At 37.9% G+C, this 24,026-nt stretch overlaps 1 protein-coding gene across 1 annotated transcript; it reads left to right on the plus strand.

Annotated features, from left to right (window-relative positions):
• Nucleotides 1-1,928: 1,928 nt before the first annotated feature.
• On the plus strand, nt 1,929-14,485 carry LOC140157890 (uncharacterized). Its single transcript, XM_072181136.1, has 8 exons — nt 1,929-1,959; nt 2,028-2,144; nt 2,974-3,066; nt 4,869-5,393; nt 6,021-6,314; nt 10,495-10,647; nt 12,214-12,792; nt 14,190-14,485. Exons 1-8 carry the CDS (start codon nt 1,929-1,931, stop codon nt 14,483-14,485), a joined length of 2,088 nt encoding a protein of 695 aa, XP_072037237.1.
• Nucleotides 14,486-24,026: the final 9,541 nt, after the last annotated feature.

Raw genomic sequence — 24,026 nt, forward strand, 5'->3', positions numbered from 1 at the left:
AACCCAATTGCCGGGCCCAATTGTAGAGTTGATCGGGATGGAAATTGTGCGTATGTGTGTAAATAAGAGGTATTTCCCCTACCATACCACACTCTTTAAGCTGTCTAGTCGGTTTTGATTAGATTATAAAAGGATCTCCTCACACAATTTCTAGTCAAATTGGACCAGAAATCTTGTCAACTTTGACTTAATCTGTGTCACTATTTGGGTCCCATCATCATTTCTTTGCTATAGCCACCGTTCAACTTGCTATTTTGGACTGGCAATTTTAAAACAATTGTCTTTATAAAAGATTCTAAATTATATTTATATTTATATATTAAATAGTATTATCAAATTTATTCATGGAAGCCATTGCAACATATTTTGAAGTCTTTGAAACCCTGTAGGCTGTTGAAGCCTAGTTTATGTTTTTTTTAAGTTTAAGCTTAGGATAGGCAATTTTACTCAAATGATGAGCAAATCTCAATTTCTAGCTGAGCCTTTGCCCCCCCCATTTCCCAACTTGACCTGATAGTAAAATTCAATTTTCTGTATGGAGAAAGTCCAGAATCTCCTCAGATCCTAACATTCCCACTACCACTGACCCCTCAATTATGACACTGCTTGGTGCTTGCAAACTAAAGTTTGTGTCACTGGAAAAGGTCCGGGGGGGGGGGGGCCACTTCAATTTAAAATGGATATAGGTGTAGGGCTGGCACTTTCGCACTAAGGGGCAAAATGTACAAAATATGGGGTCATTGGGTGAGAGCATGATTTTTGGCATTCGGTGAGAGCAAAATGTAAAAAATATGGGGTCATTGGGTGAGAACATGAACTTTTTTTAAATGGAATCTTTGGGTGAGAGCCAAAACAGCGCAACAGAAACCTCAAAAATCAAATTTCTTGTTCTAAATGGCTTCAAATTTCTTTGTTTTATCAAAATAAGTGACAAAATCAGTGATAAATGAAAGTTGATGTTAAAATTGAACAAGTAAGGGTCTTTGGGTGACAGATGAAATGAAAAAATAAGGGGTCTTCGGGTGACAGAACATGTGTTCGTAAAAAAATATGGGGTCTTTGGGTGACAGTGATGCTGAAAAAGGGGGTCTTAACAGCCCTACCTACGCGTCACCTAAGTTGGGGAATTGAGTAATTTTGAAATAACATTTTTGTGTGCACAAAATGGACTATTGACAGCTTGCATTTCAAACAGAGGTCTTTGACTTACCGACCAAAGTTATGTCCCGTATGAAATGTGAAAAGCACGATATGAAATTACTAACACTGATCAACCTCATGCTCATTATAAAACAAGACAGGCCTTCAAGCTTCAAGCTAACATCAACCTTAAAATAACAATAATATCTGTTTGATTTACATTGTAGGCGTAACGCCGCCAACTAACATAGTAGCACCACCAGCCCAGACAGTACCAATACACAACCTGACATCAGAAAGTAGTACTCTGGAAAATCCTGGTGCTGATATTGGTATGTTGAAGTCTTTTTGAAATTAAGAAAGAAATATAATAATTATAACTTTATGTGCTGTTCTGTTTTCTATGCTGTTGTTTGTGTTTTGTTTATTATGTCTGTTTTTATTTAACTTTTTTGTAACTTTAAGTGCATTTTAGGGAAAAGCTAACTTTCTGGCCTTTTTAGCCTTTCAGGCTTTTTCTGAGTGCATAATGTGTTTGCATATTTCATTTTTGTCATAACATCCTCTTTTTATGACATTTTTCAGCAGATATCTACAAAACGTACTATAAGCGTGTTGTTAACCTGTTTTGGTTTTGGTCAAAAGTTTTGACCTGAATATTATTAAAATGTTTTATACCCTTTATATAACCCAACATTTAAATGTTTTCTTTAAACCATCCATGTAAACCAGTGAGAGGCTTTATGCGAGACCAGCGAGACAAGTAGCATGTGCACTAGCTTCCAACAATGGCAGATAAAAGCAACCCGGAAAACATTTGTAAAAGCTTTGTAAAATATGATATTATCACTTAGATATAAATTATTCAAAAATTTTGTTTGTTGTAGGCATCAACCCACCAGCTAACATAGTAGCACCACCAGACCAGACATCAGCACCGATACACAACCTGAATACCTCAGAAAGTAGTACTAGTACAGTGGATAATCCTGCCACTGATATTGGTATGTTGAGATCTTCTTGAAATTTTAAGAAAAAATAATTATGCACAGGGTGTCCCGAAAGTCTCAATACAATTTAAAACAGTCATATCTTTCACAAGGATTGGGTGAGTGCAATTTATAATCAAATTACATATTTGGAAAGAGTACATTTTTTAAATTCATGCAATTATATAGATACCAAACATAATATGGTTTCCTTCCCTATTGCAACATGCAAGACCAAAGTACATCTCAAATGCAACATCTCAACAAGAAAAAATGTGGGTTTCTTATTGAGAATCTGAGATTGAATTTTAAACTTCTCTGTTTCAAGTTATATCTTCTTTACTTGTGAAATTTAGACAAATATTATTATCTTATTCTGTTATGATATAGAAGATGATGGTAGATTGAAATAATTTCTTATATCCAATCTAACAAGGGAACCAGTATAATATATCCAAATAGCACTTTCTCCCCTGTCATGAGGGGAGTGGCCCCCATCAGAATTCTTTCCCCACTGTTGCCCCCCAAAAAAAAAAAAACACCCCAAAATTACGGAAATGTACACTTTTTTGCAGCAAATTTACGCAAAATTTGTTGATTTTCATAGGATTTATTTATTATGTGGACAGTGCCTTAAAAATGAAAGTAGAAAGACCTGTGAAAAAACCTGAATCACAGGTCATATATATTTGTCACCCTAATCTGTCACCTATTTTAACCAGTCAATAGCACAGTAGCACCAAGCCCTTCGTTAGAAGTTTATAGAATGGGAATAGATTAAATGACGAAGACATGTTGCATCAAATATTAATTATTATCATATATAATGATTTTCTTCATAAAGTAACAACTGTTGGAGCAAGCACTACTGTGAAAGAGTCACCAAGTAACATAATTAATTCCACCACATCAGAATCAAGTAATGAGCTTGTTACAGGTAAGAATTAAGACCAGTCTAGGCACAGACATTACAGATATAAAAAGATATATCCAAAGACTGCATCATGTATTTATTGTGGTAATGTTAGTGGTACCTCAGGGCCTAAAAAATTTGTTTGATTGGAGTAACATACAAAAACATTAAGGGTAGGTAACCTGGCCATGATTTTTTTTTTAATTTCTATTGGTCACAGGCTACTGAATCTTACCTGTTTACGAGAACTAAAAGAGATTGATACACACAGGATATCATGATACGATTAAAATGGCGTAGTGTAGCGTGATCCGATTCGTTGAGTACTGACCATGAAGGGGGTAGGGGGCACCGGGCCTGATTGGGGGAACAAGCCATCTTTCGGCAATTTTCCCATGTGGATTTTCTAAATTTTTAAATCAATTGGGGGCACATGCCCCTATGATGCTATGCCACTGTTTCTTTGTTTTTAACTTCCTTTTAACTTCAAATTGTCACCACAAATTACTTTGTTTCATTTTTAGACCATTTATTATCCATAATATAAGAAATTAAAATGACTTTTATTTTTTATTTTCCGCCCTCAAAATAAATAAAAATATTCAGGGTTGGCAGTATATTTAGGGTATAGTTCAGGATGCACCAATCAAACATTTTTAGACCTTAAGTTGGTTTTTTTAAACTTCCGTGGTCGTGCATGTGCGTATCGCGTACACGAGCGTAAACGCAAAAGCAATAAACAATCACGCTGATTGGCTGATCAATGCACTTGACAACAAGCCGGCTGACCCATTGGTCTTCGGCGCGGCGTGTAGTAGGCGACCTTGTCACTTCTACGCGATCGCAATTCACCAGCGCGTACCCGGACCACGGAAGTTTAAAAAAAACAACTTTATGGCCAACAAAGGATAGCCACTAAATACAGTGGACAGGTATTGAAAGCTTATGTCCCAGCATTAAGTAAAAAGCAGTAACATTTGCTGAGGAGGACACCCTGATTTTTTTCTTCAAAATTCTGATTTTTACATGATTATAATATACTTTACTAAACTAACATACTTTGCAAAAATCAAGGCTTTTGTTTTGGTGCTCTATTTGTGGCAATATCTGAGATATTTAATTTGTTTAATAATTATGTATGATCAAAATATTAGTTGAATGCATACCTGATGCTCATAACACTGTACATACAATGTACATACAGGATGTTCATAACACATCAAGATGACAAGCCTTGGAATTGATCAATGGATTAACAGCATTGGCAGTAGCATAGCCAGCTGAGGGGCACATTGTGGCAATAAAGCCCTCTTCATCTCGATCATGGGCGAAAATAGTGTAATATACAAACTTTTTGCGCACATCGTCCATGGAGCTGAGCCTTTTTTGGAAGCTCAAAGACATGCACAGTCTCTCTAAAAACAAACCGGTCATATGTATGTATGTGATGCGATGCAACTGCAATTTTTTTTGTCTGTGCCCCCAACATTTTATTCCCCCGCCGACCAAGAAAGCTGGCTACGCTACGCCCCTGCGCATTGGAGATATAGGTGCTAGAATTAAACAGCAGTTCAGGTGGGTCAAAATTTCACTGTCAGTGAAAACTAACATTTTGTGGGAAAATATAAAAATCTATATTTCATTGAAATGTTTAATATTGCTTCAGTGTTGAATATAATTGTTGTTAATTTGTACATATAGAGAGCTTCCTGCTGTGGAAAATTTTAATAAAGTAACTTTTCACACATGAGCATTTTGACCAAATAATGTTTCTGAGATTATACTTTTTTCAGCTAATTATTATCTTTTCATGTCTAATTCCATAGGTGTTGATGCAAATTCAGATGCTGCTGTGACGCAAATTGTGCCATACATTACCAAAATTGTAACAGTTAAATCATATGGACCTACAAGTAACACAGGTCTTCTACTTGCTGTAGCTATCGTACCTTCAATTGTAGTAGCTGTAGTCATACTAATAGCACTTGCGGTATACCTGTGTAAGAAGAAAGAAAGGAAGAATAAGAATGCCATTGGGGAGAATGGCAGAGGAATACCTCTGCCATTAAGGAAAGCAGATGGTCATCAGCCACCAGTCAGACATCAACAGAATGGTGGGCCTTCACATCATATGGCTGCTGGTGATAACAACAACAACCCTGGCCACACCAGAGCAGATGTGCATCCCATAGACAAGATAGAGCTAGCTGATCAGCAACATGGCTATAGGCTTAGTCCAAATGATAGTCTCCCTCATGACGCTAGTGCAAGACCACTCGCATCCATAGGACATCATAATGCTGGAACGTCTGAAGGAGCCAGCCAAGCAGATAATAGTTCATTGTTACATTGTAAGTTTCAACGATGAATTATAGTAGCTAATTACAATCTTTATGTTAGGCAACAAAAAAAACCGTTTTACAGGCCCGACCATTGAGATTTTGACTGAAAATTTTGGAAATAAATATTTCAAAATATGTTTGCAAAAATATCAAATTTTTGCCAAATTTTCAAGTTTTCGATCACATTTTAGGGTCATTTTAGCCCATTTCGTGTACATATCCTTAAAACTTTTGAAGGCAGGTGGGGGGGGGGACAAGAAAAAAATGAGATCACTGGGTGTAGAGAAGTATTTGGTGAAGTGTGCCTTTAGGGAAAACAAGAAAAATATACAAGTCTTTGGGACTAAACAGGCAAAAGACAGGGTCTTAGGCAGTGGGCGTAATGCACATCTTATTATTGAATGCCCCCACAGTGTTATTCTTATGATAAAAAGGTGCAACCAAAATTACTTTATTTAATATTTTGACCTATACCTCAAGAACATGTCAAGGTAACTTGAAGGGTAATATTGTAATTATCCCTGCAATCATTACAAACGGTGAATTTTGAAGGAAAATGATATTTATAGACTTAAAAAATTTAGAAATGACAATAAAAAAACTCCTGATGTTCTTTTCTATATTTTATTTTCACAGCTTCTGGCAGTGTTTCTACAGATAATATGTACCGGCCACAGCAATTCTTCCATGATCCTGTGCCTTCCAACATGTCTGCTCCACCATCCCCATGTAAAACCACTGAAGAGGCCAATCCACATGTAAGAAGACTTGCACCTGTGGTTGAAGCTGTTTTAGATAAGAAGGGTTGTGTAGTACATCAAATAGCATCAAGACACATGGCTGACTCCTCAATCAGCAGAAAAAGTAATGATGTAGGAACGGTACCACCTGAAGGAGCCGCCCAAGCAGATAAGAGTGCATCATCAGATTGTAAGTTTTAGCCTGGAATCTGGAGTCCAGTGATGATAAAAAATCTAAATAGGTAGTTTGTTGTTTGTTTACCCAGGTTGGTCCGTGAGGGACACATGCTAATCCATGGACCGTTCCAAGCTCATACAATAAAAATGCACACGTCTGGATAGCCAGTGTAGGCTAATAAGATGCATGCTGGCCTAGATAGCTTTGATAAACAAAGCAAGAAATGGAAGAAAATTGCAAGGAAAAGGAGAAAGAAGAGAAGGACACTCCCAAACACAATTGTACAATATTTACTAATAGTCCTTACTTTGTGAGAAAGGAAATTGGAATTCCAATCTCAAGCCTCAAGCAAAGGCTATATACTGCACATTTTGTTTTTAAAAAAGGTAATCATCTATAGAAGATTAGGAAAGAGGTTTCTGTTTGTCGTCTGCTAAATTATTTTATTGCATAACTCATTACCATAACTGTGCTTGGTAGTCACATGATAATGTGCTTAGAAGTCACATGACAATTCAAGTGAACTTTGTAATTGGAGTGTTGTTTTCAAAGATATTATACTCAAAGAGTACCGACTCAAAATTGCATGGCCTGTGTGTAAATGCTGTATTTTAAATCCACCAGTTCAGTTTATTGCTCATGGAGGCATATATAGTGTATGGTATACCCCGATCCGGTGTTTTTCAGCAAGAGCCTTTAGTCGAACGATAGTTTGCATCTTTACATTAGAAAGGCATATTGGAAAAAACCTCGAATTAATTATATCTAATCAGCGAGCACCAAGCCACTAGTTCTCGCAGCATAAAGACATAGATTAGCTTATTTGCTTTGAACCCCAAACATGTTCAATAGGAGATATTATCAGACAAATTCGGCAAAAGCATGTCACCAAAAGACTACTCAGCATAATCTAACCCCCCCCCCTAGGTATCAGTTGGCAGTATTCTCCAATTAAATCAAGAGAAAAAAAACACGTTTTTGTATGAAATACGTTTTTTTGACCAGTTCAATATGATTCAAAAACACAACTGGGAAAATGTAGAAAAGAAGAAGAAGAAAAAAAAAATCCGGACTTGGGTGGGGTTCGAACCTAGATTAAGAGACGCATGCAATATCGCCTGATATAAAAATTACAATACAGCGCTAACCGATTATGCCACACAGGCAAGATATATATTTGAGGTAAAAAGACAAATTTAATGAACAAGAAGTTGAAATTGTTTATAAAACTAATTTATATCTCTCATCTGTGTTTTATTTGCATGATTAACAACAGAAATCAAACTAAATCCATATTTAAGCAAACAAAATACAAAACAAAGGCAATTTAAAGTCCCTCTTTTTTTAAAGTGGGGGGTGTATGGAACAAGACACGGCCATGAGGCGTACAAAATAACATTTCTTGAAAACAATGCGCCATGTTTATGCACGATATATCATGTCCGACTGCCTTAGGGTTGTTCAACTTTTGTATGTTACCCTAAAATGATGCAATACAAATATTTGTCTGGAAATGCAAGCATATTATGCTCATTTTTAGGGTTTTAGAGACCTTTAGTGACGTTGCACTTCCGGTCCGTTGGAAGTGATTTGCCTCCATGTAACTTGATACTAAATCAGACGGTGTCTGACACGATTTTAATTTTTTCTGTTCTGGTGTGATTTTCTATTTTTTTAAAGCGAATTTCATGGGGGGGGGGCAGGGCGGGTGAATGACTTTAACTCTTTGGCTTTTTCCCAAAATGATTTCCTAATGATAGTATCAAGGAAACTTATCTTAAACGTATAGGCCTATTTGCTGAAAAATTAAACAAATGTAGGGGGCCTACTAATTTTCAAAATTTCTACTTAAAGCCAGGGGGGGGGGGTTTTGCAACATGAATATTATAGGCCTACTAATAAAACGCAGATAATTTTCTACAGAAATTCCTTTACCAGAATCTGTTTTCTAGAATGCTCAAAACTTTTTTTTTTTTGGGGGGAGGGGTGTAGAACATGGATTTTGTTCATTTTTTCATTTTTATCTCATTTCCTGTTGTATATACCAATACGCGAGATTCAAACATTCTAATAATAGGCCTATTCACCAAAGGCAGTGATGCTCACAACTCTATTGTAATATATAACTCTTGGTTTTCTCCATGATCACTTTGCAATGAACCCTAACACTGACCCAGGTTTTTTGCTATCGGAAGTCGCAGAAGATCCGAAAAAGTGAAGAAGAAGAAGAATTTTGACTTGGCACCCCGGGTTCGAACCTTTGACCCCCGCATGTCAACCACACGATCGCGGACCGGGAGCTACACGGGTTATTGCTGCCCGGCCAGCAATTCCGTGAGCATTTGACACTTAGGGAGATGCATGCATGCACAGAATTTTCTGCATGCATGCGCAGAATTTTCAATTATATTCTGTGGTATTTATGGGTGTAAGGGTTAACATAGGCTCTAATCTGGAAAAATACATCTTAACTAACCCTAACACTGACTCAGGTTTTTTGCTATCGGAAGTCACAGAAGATCCGAAAAAGTGAAGAAGAAGAAGAATTTTTGACTTGGCACCCCGGGATTCGAACCTTTGACCCCCAGCATGCCAACCACACGATCGCGGACCGGGAGCTACACGGGTTGTTGCTGCCCGGCCAGCAATTCCGTGAGCATTTGACACTTAGGGGATGCATGCATGCGCAGAATTTTCTGCATGCATGCGCAGAATTTTCAATTATATTCTGTGGTATTTATGGGTGTAAGGGTTAACATAGGCTCTAATCTGGAAAAATACATCTTAACTAACCCTAACACTGACTCAGGTTTTTGCTATCGGAAGTCACAGAAGATCCGAAAAAGTGAAGAAGAAGAAGAATTTTGACTTGGCACCCCCGGTTTGAACTTTTGACCCCCGCATGTCAACCACACGATCGCGGACGGGAGCTACACAGGTTATTGCCGCCCGCCAGCAATTCCGTGAGCATTTGACACTTAGGGGATGCATGCATGCGCAGAATTTTCTGCATGCATGCGCAGAATTTTCAATTATATTCTGTGGTATTTATGGGTGTAAGGGTTAACATAGGCTCTAATCTGGAAAAATACATCTTAACTAACCCTAACACTGACTCAGGTTTTTTGCTATCGGAAATCACAGAAGATCCGAAAAAGTGAAGCAGAAGAAGAATGTTTGACGTGGCACCCCCGGGATTCAGACCTTTGACCCCCGCATGTCAACCACACGATCGCGGACCGGGAGCTACACAGGTTATTGCTGCCCGGCCCGCAATTCCGTGAGCATTTGACACTTAGGGTGATTGCATCATCGCAGACCCTGGGATGCATGATGCGCAGAATTTTTCATCGTGGTATTCTGTGGTATTTATATTAAGCATGACAAAGGTTTATGCACTCAACGCTTGTGCACAGTTTTGCATTATACACAGAATGCAAACAACAACACACTTTGAATTGAAGTTTGCTGGGCACATCCAGTGACGGCGCCACGGGGGGCAAAATGCCCCCCAGTCAGAACTCTTGCCCCCCCCAGAAAAAACCCAAAATTACGAAAATTTCCACTTTTTACGGTAATTTTGCGCAAACTTTGTTGATTTTGCCCCCCCTGAAATTCACTTTGCCCCCCTAATGCCCCCCCGAAAAAAAATTCCTGGCGCTGCCACTGAGCACATCACAATTCAAATAATCTGGAGGTACACAATTTGCCCTCCCATGAGTGACAAGCAAACATGGCAGATTTGGTACTCTTGGAAATTCCCCTTGAAATTGGCAATTTTCTCCGTGCAATTTGCCATTTTTCCCTCGCACAATTTGCTATATTTTTCCTTGCAAATTGTTGGGCTCTGAACATGGGCAACTCTGTTTTGGATATTGGTCATGCACCTCTCTCCTTGAATTGAACTTATAATACATACCTTTGGTGTGATAAAATAAATCTATTCGTTTTCATTTAAGGATGTCAAAATTTAAATCTATTTTGCTGGCAAAATGACTATTTATCCTGTTACCTATAGGGTCATATTTGAATCCCTGGAATCATTAAATTGGGATCCATATGTTACAGTGAATTTTACAGAACATTTAAAAGAGACTGGAAGCAAGATAATGTATGCATTGAAAGAAAAAAAATTCATACAAAAATCCTGATTGTCACTTTCTTTTTTTCTCATGATATTTTATTTTCGCAGCTTCTAGCAGTGTTTCTACAGATAATATGTACAGGCCACAGCAGTTCTTCCATGACCCAGTGCCTTCCAACATGTCTGCCCCACCATCAAAATACAAAAGCTCTGAAGAGTCTGAGCCACGTCCAAGAAGGAAACCAAAAAGGAAATGTAAAAGTATGCAAATGTTTTATCACAAACTAAGTTTTGAATTGGAAGAAAATTCTATTGAAAAACTACAATGATTTTGTTTTATTTAAACAAGCAAACTAAAGTACCACATTACAACATTGACATACTAGTGGGGATGATAACAGCATCATTTCTTCAACATTATACCCCAATACACAGTATCCTAAGGTGTACCATGAGGGACATGCAAACTTCAATCACTTTTTGCAAACTTCAAACTGCCAATAAGCCTCTGCACTTTACAGGAATTTGAAATTACCATATAGCTCATTGCCTAGGAGAATTTAAGTTGGCTCAATTATTGCATGAGAACAAACCGGGACTGTGCCAGGGCTCGAACCACACACCAACTAAATGCACATGAGTATAAAGCGCCTTATCGATTGAGCTAACTTGACTGCTTGTAGGAGGAGACATACTGTCCCCGTGCTGATTGTGGAGAGGAGCTGAATGGGTGTAAATTTTTTTAACCTGATCTTGAATTTGCTTATTTTGCAAATAAACATGTGAAGAAATCTTTTGAATACACAAGGGAAAACAATTTGTGAATCAGTGAGTCTATTGTTGTATTTTTGCCTGACAAAAATTTGTGAAAAATTGCACTTTTTCAATTTGATGGATGATATTTGGGCTTCAAGTATTAATACTGATGGATCCAATTTCTTGACAAATTTGTTTAGTGATGGGTTCACTTTTTTGTATTCTCCCCATGAGTACACCCCACCCCAGCCAGATTGCTCAGCCCTCTTGTTGCCAATTAATACATCTTGCTCAGGCTATATGCCAATGAATGTTATAATTGAAGACAGAATTATAAAGACTATAGTTTGGATCTGACGTCAGTGCAAAGGATTTTAGGATTGATGGGATCACCAAAGTATGAAATGTAGAAAACTAAAAACCCATATTATGGCCGCGAAGGCCATCCCGGAGCGCTTGCTCGATGCAGGAGGGTGTCTGAGGGGGGATTTGCCCCCCTCAGGATTGGAAATATTTTTAAAATGAAGGTCCGATTGAGGCCATTTGGTGGATCTTTTTTACACTATTTGTGTACACAATTTCATTTGAAAGAGTTTGAAATATACCATTTTTCCCACTGATATCTGCGGATCCGCAGAGAAATCTCATCACATGCCTGAGTAAAATCGGGAAAATCGGTACGTTCCACTTTTTACCGACTTTGAGGTTTAAAAATCGAAACAGTTCCTCCAAAATCGGAACGGTTGGCAGGCGTCGCAGTCAAAGACAGATCTTCTCCAAGCTCTCACATATCAGAAACAATCACGGATGCTTGTAACAAAAACAAAACGAAAAAAAAATACACCAAAAACAAAACATTAAAAAAAAACCAACCTTCAACTTGATATTGATAGTCACTATTATTTTGTCCTCTTTTTTGTTTTCTCTTTTTTTAAACAAAATATTGGTCAAATCAATCCCTCTGATCCAAGCCGTGGCTACGCGCCTGTGTCATACAGGACATCATACGCAAACTAGTCTTTTTAATTTGGTCTTCAATTATAATTGTTTCATATTTTTTTATGTGTCCAGCATCCAAACCACACCAAAAATCAAGCCAGCAGCTAACTTCCAAAGCAACCAGTACATCCAACCTATATTGTAACCCACCTGAACATCACCCACTTCACTCACTGCCACCAAACTTCAGAAACGGTGGGCCTATTGCAACCAGTGAAAGTGATGTGAAATATCCGATTAGGGAAACATGTGAAGACCGCCACAGGAGCCGGTTTGAACCAGGTGAAGACCAAGGTCTCAATGACAGAGATTGTATTGTTGGAACCAGCAGTCCAGAGTCAGGCATCGATGAGGGTAACAGCATCATTGTAGAGTTCCCTAGTGGAAACAGTACTGATGAAGTGGTGCAACATATGGACATGCCAGATTTGAACCATTTGAGTGGAAACAGTTCGTCATCATCAACACTTACTAATGGAACTGTTTGTGGTAGCGAGACCGAAAGAATGGTAAAGTCACTTACTGATCCCCCAGCAGCAGGAAGTCTGCAGGCTGTTGGTCCATCTGACCAGGCAGCAGGCTTTACCAATCCATCTGAAGATGACATTCCCACCGGAGCTTTGGGAAATTTAAGTGGATATCAACTAGCAGGTGTGTATATGTTGGATTTGAAGATGAAGATGTTTAACACTTGGAAGAGCCAAAATCTTAATTTTTACCATGCATCTACTGGGAATGGAATTTTAAAGCCATAATGTACGATCTTATAATCAGAAAGTGGCTAATTATTTTTGGTTGTTGCATGTTTGTAAGATTTATACAGGTCACGTATACCTAAATGGAATCGGTCAAATTTGTTAAATCTTTCTCTTACCTCTACAACTTGCTACTTTGCACCTGATACCATCAGACTTCATCAGACAACTGACCTTCTGGACTGGTCATGTTATACTTAAAGACAACTAGGGATCTTATGGCCCAGTCCTATGCATGTGATATAGGTTGTGTCTCTGTTGTCTCTTGCATTTAAGATATTTTGGTCATTTTGTTAACATTTTCGTCATATTTTGCCCTCCTTGACAGTTGCCTCCCACTTTGGCCCTCCTCTGAAAAAGTCCTGGCTACTGTTGACTTGTGCAACTAAATTCAGTAATAAGTAGAAGGTCCTAGGACTTGTGAGTTGTTAGGAATCTGTTTCATGTGCTTTTAAAAATCCAATAAATCAATTAAATGTAGGTCTATGACAAAGATGGCTCCTTCTTGAGAAGGTTGAGAAATGAACAACATTCCAAACCAGTTGGAGTTTCATATCATTTAACCCTAACCCGCCAGATGCACGCACGAACAGCGCATTTATCAAGTAGTATTTTGTAGTACTCAGGCGGGTTAGGGTTAACTGAGCCTATACTGAGTTTCGATAGTGGTCACCTAACCCTAACCCGCCAGGGGCTTTTTGGCGACGGGAAGGGAAAGAAGGAAGGAATAAAGAGAGAAAAGAAGGAAAGAAGATGTTTGCTCTGGGTGGGACTCGAACCCGAGACCCCTCGCATGCCAAGCACGGGATCGGCGACACTTTGCCAAGGGTCTTGGGCTTCGCTGGCCAGCGAAAGCGTGCCTATATATCACTTAGGGTGATTGCGTCATCACACCACGTGGGATGCATGCACGAACAGAGCATTTATCAAGTAGTATTTTGTAGTATTCAGATGGGTTAGGGTTAAGGTACTATCAATGATCACTACATCGGTGTAAATTTTTTTTTAATTTGTAGAATAGATTAGCAGTGAAAAAGGCATCGTTGAATTAGATGTGTTATTTTTCATATGCAAAATGACCCAAAAAAATAACGGACATTGATGAAAAAATTGTGAAGCTTCACTCAATGGCATGTTGCTGTATTATGTCTATGTGTACAAAAGTTTCATAGACTAAGTCGCTTTGGTGTTATTACTAGTAGAGTATAATTATGATCCTTGCCAAAATGCCAAAATCTGATTTTTGCTGATTCAAGCAAAAGAAATGATACATTTGTACTCTTCTTTTTTCAGATGATCAACGATTTGAAGACACTATTGCTGTGTTCATACCTCGCAGAATTCCCTTTGAAAACTACCAGATGTTTCTGCAGCATCTTTTGCAGCACCCACAGAATTCATTACCATTAATAGGAGGTTTTGGGCCAGCTAATAGAGCTCAGATCATAAACTTTGTACAGGGTGTTCTGATCCAGTGGTGGAAAAATCAAGAGTCTGCTGATATAGGACCAGTTTTGGAAGCCCTGAAAGCATCAGGCAATGAAGGTCTAAGGGATGCAATCACAAAGAAGTTCTGTAAATTGGTATGAGATTCCTCAGGTAATTGATATACCTCCAATCTTTTTGATATTTTTATAATATTTCATGAGGCATTTTTGTATAATCAAACAACTTATTTACTGTTTTTGCCACATCACTGTACGTAGGAAGAGACTTATAACTGCCAACTGGCAGCTGTGTGCCAAATATATAAAGTAAACTTTTGCATGCATTTTCTATGCATTAGCAATATAAGATTTTCATAACATTAAAAAGGCAGAGACCCCTGCTGTATAATAAATTAGCTAGGTAAGTTTTGAGTAACCTTGATGAAAATGATCAAAAAGTGCCTATTCTTTTTTGTGTGTACGGTCCATGGCCTGTCACTTGGTAGTCTTGTAACATGTCTAATGGCGCTGCCCATGGCTACTCGATGAATTGTTTAATTCAAATTAATCAATTAGATATTATAGGCTGTAGCAAGTAAGTTATTATTATTAGATTTTGTCATAAAATCACAAACATGATGGATCATCAAGACACATCTTTGTAAGATTTTAAATTTAGATTTAAAAAATTAGGTCAACGTAAACAATGAAAAGTATAGAGGGAATAGCTGATATCTATTTAATAATTTATGCAAATTGTATTGAAGGCTGAATGTATTCAGTGCTGAATGTCACATTTTAAGGGAAATGTTTGTTTCTGGCTTGCTATTTGGAACTAAATATAAGGTTGTGTTACATTGTAGATCTAGATGATAAAGATTTAGATTTAGTAATATTATATAGACTATACATACTTGATGTAGATGTATTGATGTACTTTTATAAAAACTTTTAAGTGGTTGAATAAGTTTGGCTGTTTCTATAATGAATGTAATATAACTTAGCAGTGTGTTAACTCTGGACTCTTGTCAATTTGACATTTGCTTAAAAAGTTACCCTTTTCAGAGTCTTGGGAATGAAGACGCCGATGTAGCAAGTTGTGTCGCTGCTAACTAAGACTCTGAAAAGGTAACTTTTAAGCAAATGTAATATAACTTGTTCTATGAAATAACCACCTCACAAAAAGAAGTTGTAATTTGTTTGAATAACCATAGTTTTAACATAATTATAATTTGTGAAAAGTTTTTTTGATTCATAGATAATTTTGGTAGCTACAGTTAGACACTTCATTATAGAATATTCCAGATTTTCATGTATAATTGGGGTGATTGAAAAAGTTACAAAATCAAAAAAAATATGTTAAAAACCTGTCTGTATTATATGAACTTTATTGTTGTGTTGTATTTATCAAGAGTGCTTCATCATGTGCATTTGGAAGATGTGCGCATTGTTGACAGGGTTGGTAACATGCACATTTTATGATATTTTTAATAATACACTCATGAAAAATGTCAGCACTCTTGTTTTTAAGATAGATATTAAGTGGACAAATTAAGTTGTAAAGTATGTAGAAAATTATGTAGAAAGTTAATACATAGTAGTCCTATGTAAATTGGTAAAAATATATAGTATAGGCCTACACTATACCGAAAATATTAATTTCTCGATCCTGAGAGTATGAATGGACAGTGTGCACTGCGTAATGTTGCAAGTTTAGTGGAATGACACAATAGCGCGATTGATTGTGCACAAACAAGAAATGCAGCGCTGCCCAAAGCGTGTGTGGTAGGCGTTGTACGCTTGACGCAATTGTCATTGCGTGCCGATTGATCTCTCAGGATGGAGGAACTATTATTTTAGCTATAGTAAGATTTAAGTTTATTCTGCTTCTTTAAAATGGCTGATGCAGCTTAATTGCTGGGAATGGAATTCTATGATAAACAGACCAAAGATATATAACCAATGTTCATTGCCATGGACATGATGGATGTGTGTATGCATGTTAGATAACTATTGTAGATTATTTTCTGAGAATTGTGCTTTTTTGAGTGTGTCTTCAAGATTTTGAGAGTTTTAAGTTGTATATAAAAGAAATACAGGCTCGTACACAGGTTTTGTTTTTGGAGGTGTGGGACTTCCAAAAAGTTGACCTTTTTTTGAAAGAAATTGTGTTTGAACAGATTTGTAAAAAATAGACCTAAACTAAAAAAGCCCTTTTTGGACTCTTTGAATGCCTTATCACCAAATGGACCTTTTGTCTATTTTTCTCCCACTTTTTGGACCTTTTTATTGGGAAAAAGGTGGACCTTTGCACCCCCTTGTGTATGGTCATGAAGCAGTACTCTTGAAGAAGACATCGGAATATATATACTCAGGATATTGCATGTTAATATTTTTATATTAAAAAGTGTTTTGCTGCATTTCAATGCTATGTCAAGCATTCACACTTAAATGCTAGCCTCTATGGTCACATCATGTGCATTTAACATTTCTACGTATGTCTCTTATGGTACAGTCATGTGTGTACTGTGACCTCTCAGTTTTAAGCATAGTTTTTAAGTTGAACTGAAATCTTGAAATTGATCATGATTATGAAATTGTGAAGAAATGTATAGAATTTTAAGATACTGAAATCCCACCAAATATTGCTTGTATCTATAGAGTATCTACCACACATATGGGGTGTATGTATTATTTATTATGTATGTATAAGTAAACAAAAATGTATTGTCATTTTCTGGTAATAAGGCCAAACAAAATATTAGTTTTGTCTCATATTCCCTGCATGCATTTAATTTATGCTGCACATTTGCTCAAGCAAAATTGCAGAAGTTGAATTTTGATTTATATTATATATTTTTTTACATTTTAACGAAATTTGGCCGAAAATCGGCTGTAAAATCAATGTTCAATTTTGTTTCTGTTTGCACCGCAACTCGGAAATTGTAATGCTAGATGTAGCCTGTATTCCAGCTAAGCATAGCCATTAGGCCTATATAATATAGAATTGTATTTACATGAAACAAAACTTATTTTGTTTGGCCTAAGCCCTGGGGGAGGGGGGGGCATTTATATGCTTTTATGTGTTGTCATCATCAAGCAGGCCCTCAAATTTCACACCCTAAACACTAAACAATGAGTCCAAGGCCGTAACCACTGAGCCACCGTGCCCTATAATAGCAGCTTGTGAAATGGGGACCCTTTTCACTGACCAGTTGTATTTGGGCACCTTTTTCACTGACCAGTTGCTTAAGGTTGTTAATTATTTTAAACTGTTGTGATTTGGTAGTTCACAGCATCTTACGAATGGTAGTGAGCTTTGGCAAAAACTGCATTGCTCAATTCATAGCGAGCGTGTAGAACAATTAAAATATCACAGATATACTTTTATAGGTGCTGCGGTTCTTGAGTTACGTTGTAAAGAGGGCTGAAACAACAACACTTTTGTAAAACGTACATAACTCATTAACAACAATAAATTAAGCAAGTTTGCAAAGTATACGATTTGTAGAACTAACTTTTGCAAAACATCAAGGTGAACATTTTCAATAATATATTGATCTAGATAATAAAAATCGATTTTTAGGTTGCTTCGACCAACAATACCTCGTCTACCCTTAATAGACACCCTTTTCACTGACCTACCATAAAAAGGTAGGGTACCTGATCTACTAAGAAAAAGAAGTTTTTTGTTATTTTTCCCTAGATTTTCTTTTTTAATTTTAATTTTCTTGTTTATTTTGCATTTTTTTATTACAAATGGTAAAAATACTGCAAGAAATAGCCTTCATGTCCTTTAAAATTCATGCCCTAAACACTGACTTGCTGTCGCTAAAAGTATACCCTTTTCATGAAATAGCTACCCTATTCGTGGACCGTGACTATGCGTGAAAAAGGTACCCTTTTCCATGGATTTCTGCTTGGTGATGACAACACATATGTATTGAGTGCCCCCCCCAGCCTAAGCAAGATATGTCTGTTAGGCTTTGATTAATAAGAGAGACTTAATATAGCGCCCAACGCTGACAGCCTCTGGGCGCTGAACAATAAAATACCTTAAGCTACAAATACAGAAATACTTAACTTAAACATGATAATAACAAGCATATCTGACACAAGCAAAAACATTATAAAAGATCAAAGCACATAGTTTCAAATATCAAATCAAAGATATAAAGAGAGCGTGACCAGCACCATGTGAGTTGATTTAATTAACAAATAAAATACCTTAAGCAATATATTAAACACCATAAGATAAGCAAGATAATACAAAACCAATTTACATTTACGAGTATATTGAGTCAAATAAATTAGGATATACAAAAACAAAGTACATATTTAAAAGTATCATATTTACAGAAAAAGCACAACTTAAAATAACTTTGGGAATGTGAAGACGCGTGACCAGCACAATAACAGGAAAAATGGTAACCCAGGAGAGGAGGTTACCAGCACTTCACTCTCAGTATGTGCAACAGCAACATACTCCCTGAAACACTAGGGCTGAGTTCACGAGAATGATAAAAGCGATGTGCCCGGCACAACAATGACGTAGAAAAATCCCTGGAGAGGAGAGGTTACCAGCACATCACTCTCAACAAGTGCAACAGCAACTTGCTCCGTAAGATGACAAATCGGCAGGGTAATCAAATTAAATAAACATATACATGAAATATGGGCTAAATTCACGACAATGATAAAAAGCGATGTGCCCGGCACAACAATGACGTGAAAAATCCCTGGAGAGGAGAGGTTACCAGCACATCACTCTCAACAAGTGCAACAGCAACTTGCTCCGTAAGATGACACATCGGCAGGGTAATCAAATTAAATAAACATATACATGAAAAATGGTTGTATAACAGCTAGGTACATCAATATATATAAAACTCCAAACTGTAAAATCAGGTTAATCTGGCAGCGTGAATAAATGCGTTTTTAAGCTGGTCTTGAACTGCTCGATGGATCTTGAACCGCGAATGAATGGTGGGAGTTTGTTCCAAAGTGACGGCGCGGGATGACGAAAATGCTTGCGATAGCCGTATGTAGCAGTCTTGAGTGATGTAACTGGCGGTGGTTTTAGAAGCACTTCAGGCGATGAGCGAAGAGTGCGAGCAGGCTTCCGAACTACAATGATCTCCTTGATGTAATCAGGCGCGAAACCGTGGATGGCTTTATAGGTAAGCAGAAGAATTTTGAAGATAATTCTTTTCTTCACAGGCAGCCAGTGGAGTTGGCGCAACACAGGTTTCATATGACAACGACCTTTTACTCTGGTAACCAAACGCGCGCGGCCAATTTTGTATTCGCTGTAATTTATCCAATTCAGAATTCGGAAGACCAAACAGCAGCGAATTGCAGTTGTCTAATCGCGAGGTGATGAAGGCATGTACCAGTTTCTCTGTTGAAGGTTGATCAAGGAAACTACGTAGTCTACCAATCTTGTACAGCGCAAACGAAGCACTCTTGCAGATACTGCTGACATGCTTGGACATGGTTACGTTGCTGTCAATAACAACACCGAGGTTGCGAGCTGAAGATGTTGTTTCAACGTCGAAGTCACCGATATGGAGAGAAGAAATCGGTGTTGTTGGTACAAAACGAGAATGAAGATGCAAAATCTCTGTTTTGCTGTCGTTTAGCATAAGCATGTTTTGCACCATCCAGCACTTGATATCCTTTACACAGCTTTCGACAATGGGAACAACGTTGTCCAATTCACAAGATTTGAAGGTGATATACACTTGTGTATCGTCTGCATAGATAATGCACTGTAAGCCGTGGGCTTCTACAATTTCTTCAATGGGCGATATATACATTGTAAAAGCGAGAGGGCCAAACACCGACCCTTGTGGCACACCACGTGTCACGGGTACAGGATTAGATTTCGTACCATCAATCACAACATACTGTTGACGCGCGTGAAAATATGACTCCAGCCACTTAAGTGCAAGGCCACAAATACCGGCGATTTTGCAGACGGCGAAGGAGCGCATGATGATCAATCGTGTCGAAAGCTGCCGACAGATCCAACAGCACCAGCATGACTTCACAATGTTTATCAACGGCACGAAGGATGTCATTTGTGACACGAACTAGAGCTGTCTCGGTGCTGTGGAACTGTCGGTAAGCAGATTGGGCTTTTGCATGCAAGTTATTTTCAGACAGATACTGCTGAATTTGAAGAACCGCAGCACGCTCCAAAACTTTATGCAAAAAAGGCAGGTTCGAAATTGGATGATAGTTCGCCAGCACATTTGAGTCGAATGTAGGCTTCTTGATCAGAGGTGAAACCAACGACACTTTCAACTCAGCAGGGATATAACCACTTGAAAACGACTCATTGGTGATCTTCGTGATGACGGGTAAGACCGAATCCAGGATCTCAGCGAGAAGCGGTGTCGGAATTGGATCCAGGGTGCAAGATGTTTTCGAAGACTGCATGATAATCTTGCGAACTTCGTCATCTGCCACATTCACGAAATTTCGCGAACTCAGTTGTACAGGAGTCAGATATATCAACAGACATAGTTCCCGGATCATAAGTGACAAGTTGCGAGCGAATATTGTCTACTTTTGAATCAAAGAAATCTTGAAACTGACTGGTGAGGCTCTGAAGAGAATTAGAGTCCGGAAGGGTCTTGGCTGGCTTAGCAGTGGTGAGCTTGTCCACAGTGCGAAACAGTTCGCGTTGATTACAATTCGAAAGTTTTGTGTTGTAATAGACTCGCTTTGCAGACTCTAGTGATGTACGATAGTCGGAACAGAAAGATTGAAAAATCTGTTTGTCAATAGTAAGACCAGACTTGATCCATTTTCTTTCCAGGCGACGTTTCTCTCTTTTTGAAGCACGGAGACTGTCATCGCCATTACCAAGGTGCGTGCGGCGGAGGGATATTTCACGTTCACATTCAGGTGCATGTTTGTCAAATGCATCATGAAGCACTGAGGCGTACGGTGTAACAAGAGCTGAAAGATCACGATCTTCATGATCATTAAACAAAGAAGACGACTTGATATCATTTTGCATGACTACTCTGTTGATATTGCGAAGTTTACGAGATCTGATGACACGTTTACCCGGCTGAAGTTGGAAAACATTAATGGCACAACACACAGCAGAATGGTCAGATTTAAGACCATGAACCGTGAAAGGATCACTAACTGAATCATCACACTCTCGCGAAATGATGAGGTCAAGTGTATGACCATGTTTGTGAGTACTACCCTTAATGTGTTGCACAAGATTTGCTGACATCAAGATGTTTAGCATAGTAGTGGCATCAGAATCTTTCAGATCATCAACATGTATATTAAAATCACCGGCGACAGCGAACTTTCCTGAGTAAGCAGACAGATCCTCCAGTAGCAAAGAAAAGTCACTGAAGAATTGCGTCATAGTGATTGGATTAGCCTTGAGCGAGGTGGACGATAAATTGTCAATAAGCGGAAGGACGATTGGTTTGTAGAAGTTATTAGAAGATCCAGACACTCAAACGACTGGAACTTTGCAGAAGTATACTCTCTAACCTTGAATCCTTTCGATAAACGATGCATAAACCACCCCTGATCTAGCAATTCTTGGGGCACAGTGGACTTCATAATCAGGGAGGGTAACTTTAATGTCGGCAAGGACATGGTTGTCACGATGATCTCCAGTAAGCCACGCTTCCGTGACAGAGAGTATGTCAAGTTTTTCGGAGATAATAAGATCACATACATGGGTTGCTTTCTTTTGCATTGATCGTGTGTTCCATGATGCTAGTCTAGTGCAGCACTTCTTGCGATTTCATTTGATGAAAGAAGTGGAATCTGAAGAAGATTACTTTTATTAACAGTTCTAGCAAAGTTATTTTGAAGGTGAATGTCCTTTCTTGGATTAAGGACCTGTTGAATTTTACGCTTTTTATGAGTTCCACCACGACAACCACGAATATTCACTTGGTAATGATTTTTCGATTGCGATCCTTTAGTGAAACAGTTGTTGATCACACCTTTGCAAACACGATTTAAAAGGTCGCGGTTATAGCAAAAAGGCGCATGATACATAAACTAAGTCAAAGTGAATGAACAATCGATGATCACATCATGAAAAACAGATCAATATGGTCGATGTAAATGACCGAAGACAGGCAGCAGAGTAACTAACATAATACTGATACAGTAAATTCAACACGATAAAATCTTCTCAAAATACATAAAAACGACGAGAATTGAGAGTTTTTGAAGTTAACACAGTTTATCTTGGTGTACTTACAAATCACTTAATAAGAAACAAACAGTTATTCGATGCTTCGAAACAGTGAAAAAAAAATCATATCATAACAGAGAGGTAAACACTACGTGCCGCAGGTCGAGATCAGGGGTACTGTATTCATTCCTATAAAGGGGTACTGTATTCATTCCTATAAGCACCCAGGGCGCTTAACAAAGTCATTTTGCGTGGGCACTTATTTTTGACCTGGCTTACCTAATTTTTTCGCAAGGGGCGTTTATTAGAGACAAATTGACATAGGTTATAAATGGGTCCTGAGATGTTCTAGTAGCTTTTCTGATGCAGAAAATGTATTGCAAGTTTACACAGGACTAGTAGTCCTCCAGCTATTTCACTGTATCGACGTCTATCTGTCACTTCAACATTGATGGTACCCTTTAGCAAATAGAGGTTATCCACTTTACTCATGTGTGACTTCTAACAAAAGGCGCTGATTCCCGTAGTATTCCTTATTCAAAACAAGTCAATGCATGACCTCGGAGTTACCTGCATGACTCTTGGCGGGCTATATTGAAACAGCCATGGTTGCACATACATGTACTTCTTTTGAAAGTCCTAAACAAGGTATAGCAGTCGTTCATAGGATATGCAGCTTATAGAACACGGATAACCTCTATTGAAAATACCCTGAGTGGGCGCTTATTGGGGCATGGGCGCTTATTGGAATGAATACGGTAATTCAAGTTTGGTTTTGCTGAGAATCTGTAAGTGGACCCATGTACTGATTTTACAAGAAATTTAGACCCATATCATAGGTAGAAGTATATACATCTCACACTATTCGTTATTCAACTGAAATCATTGATCTTGTGTTTTAGTATAAGAAGACGTATACACATCTCACATTATTCAACTGAAAGCAGGTTTGTTGTAATTAACAGTACTAATCATTGATCAGTGTTTGATTCTATGCCAATCAGCGTACAATTGAATGTATATATACATATAATTGTGTAAATATTTTTTTAATCTAAAGTGATTTGGAGTAATATATTTTTATTTGTGAATTATATATTTTTTTCTAAACACAAACTTCTATTATTAATCATGGAGTGTCAAACTCAACAGGTGCGTGAGGTCATTGGACTAATCCATTTAATATTCACACCCCCCCATTCCAACTTAATTCAGCCATTTAAAGCCAAAATTATTGTAACATTTGCTAAGGAGGACACCCTCAATATTTGTCAAAATTCTGTTATTTACACAATTGAAATGTTCGTAATACAGTACCTGTGTGTGGGACGGTCAATTTGTATAAGAATTGAGGAAAATATAGTGCTACTAATATTACTATGTGCACCTTGAAGAATATTACATCAGTGCGTGGTAGTATTGTGTGACACTGGACCAAACTGACGTGTACAATATATATATTTGCAGCCTGGTACACATAATATGAAGAGCTAAGTTTTAAAACCCCTTACA

Source organism: Amphiura filiformis, chromosome 7 (assembly GCF_039555335.1).
Source record: "Amphiura filiformis chromosome 7, Afil_fr2py, whole genome shotgun sequence".
Classification (NCBI taxonomy): domain Eukaryota; kingdom Metazoa; phylum Echinodermata; class Ophiuroidea; order Amphilepidida; family Amphiuridae; genus Amphiura; species Amphiura filiformis.

What these genes read in the sequence shown, in the direction of transcription:
- LOC140157890 (XM_072181136.1), top strand. Translation starts at nt 1,929, where the DNA reads ATGGCAGATAAAAGCAACCCGGAAAACATTT. An exon ending in AAGTAATGAGCTTGTTACAG is followed by an intron (nt 3,067 to 4,868) that starts GTAAGAATTAAG and finishes CTAATTCCATAG; the next exon opens with GTGTTGATGCAAATTCAGAT. An exon ending in ACCAAAAAGGAAATGTAAAA is followed by an intron (nt 10,648 to 12,213) that starts GTATGCAAATGT and finishes TTATGTGTCCAG; the next exon opens with CATCCAAACCACACCAAAAA.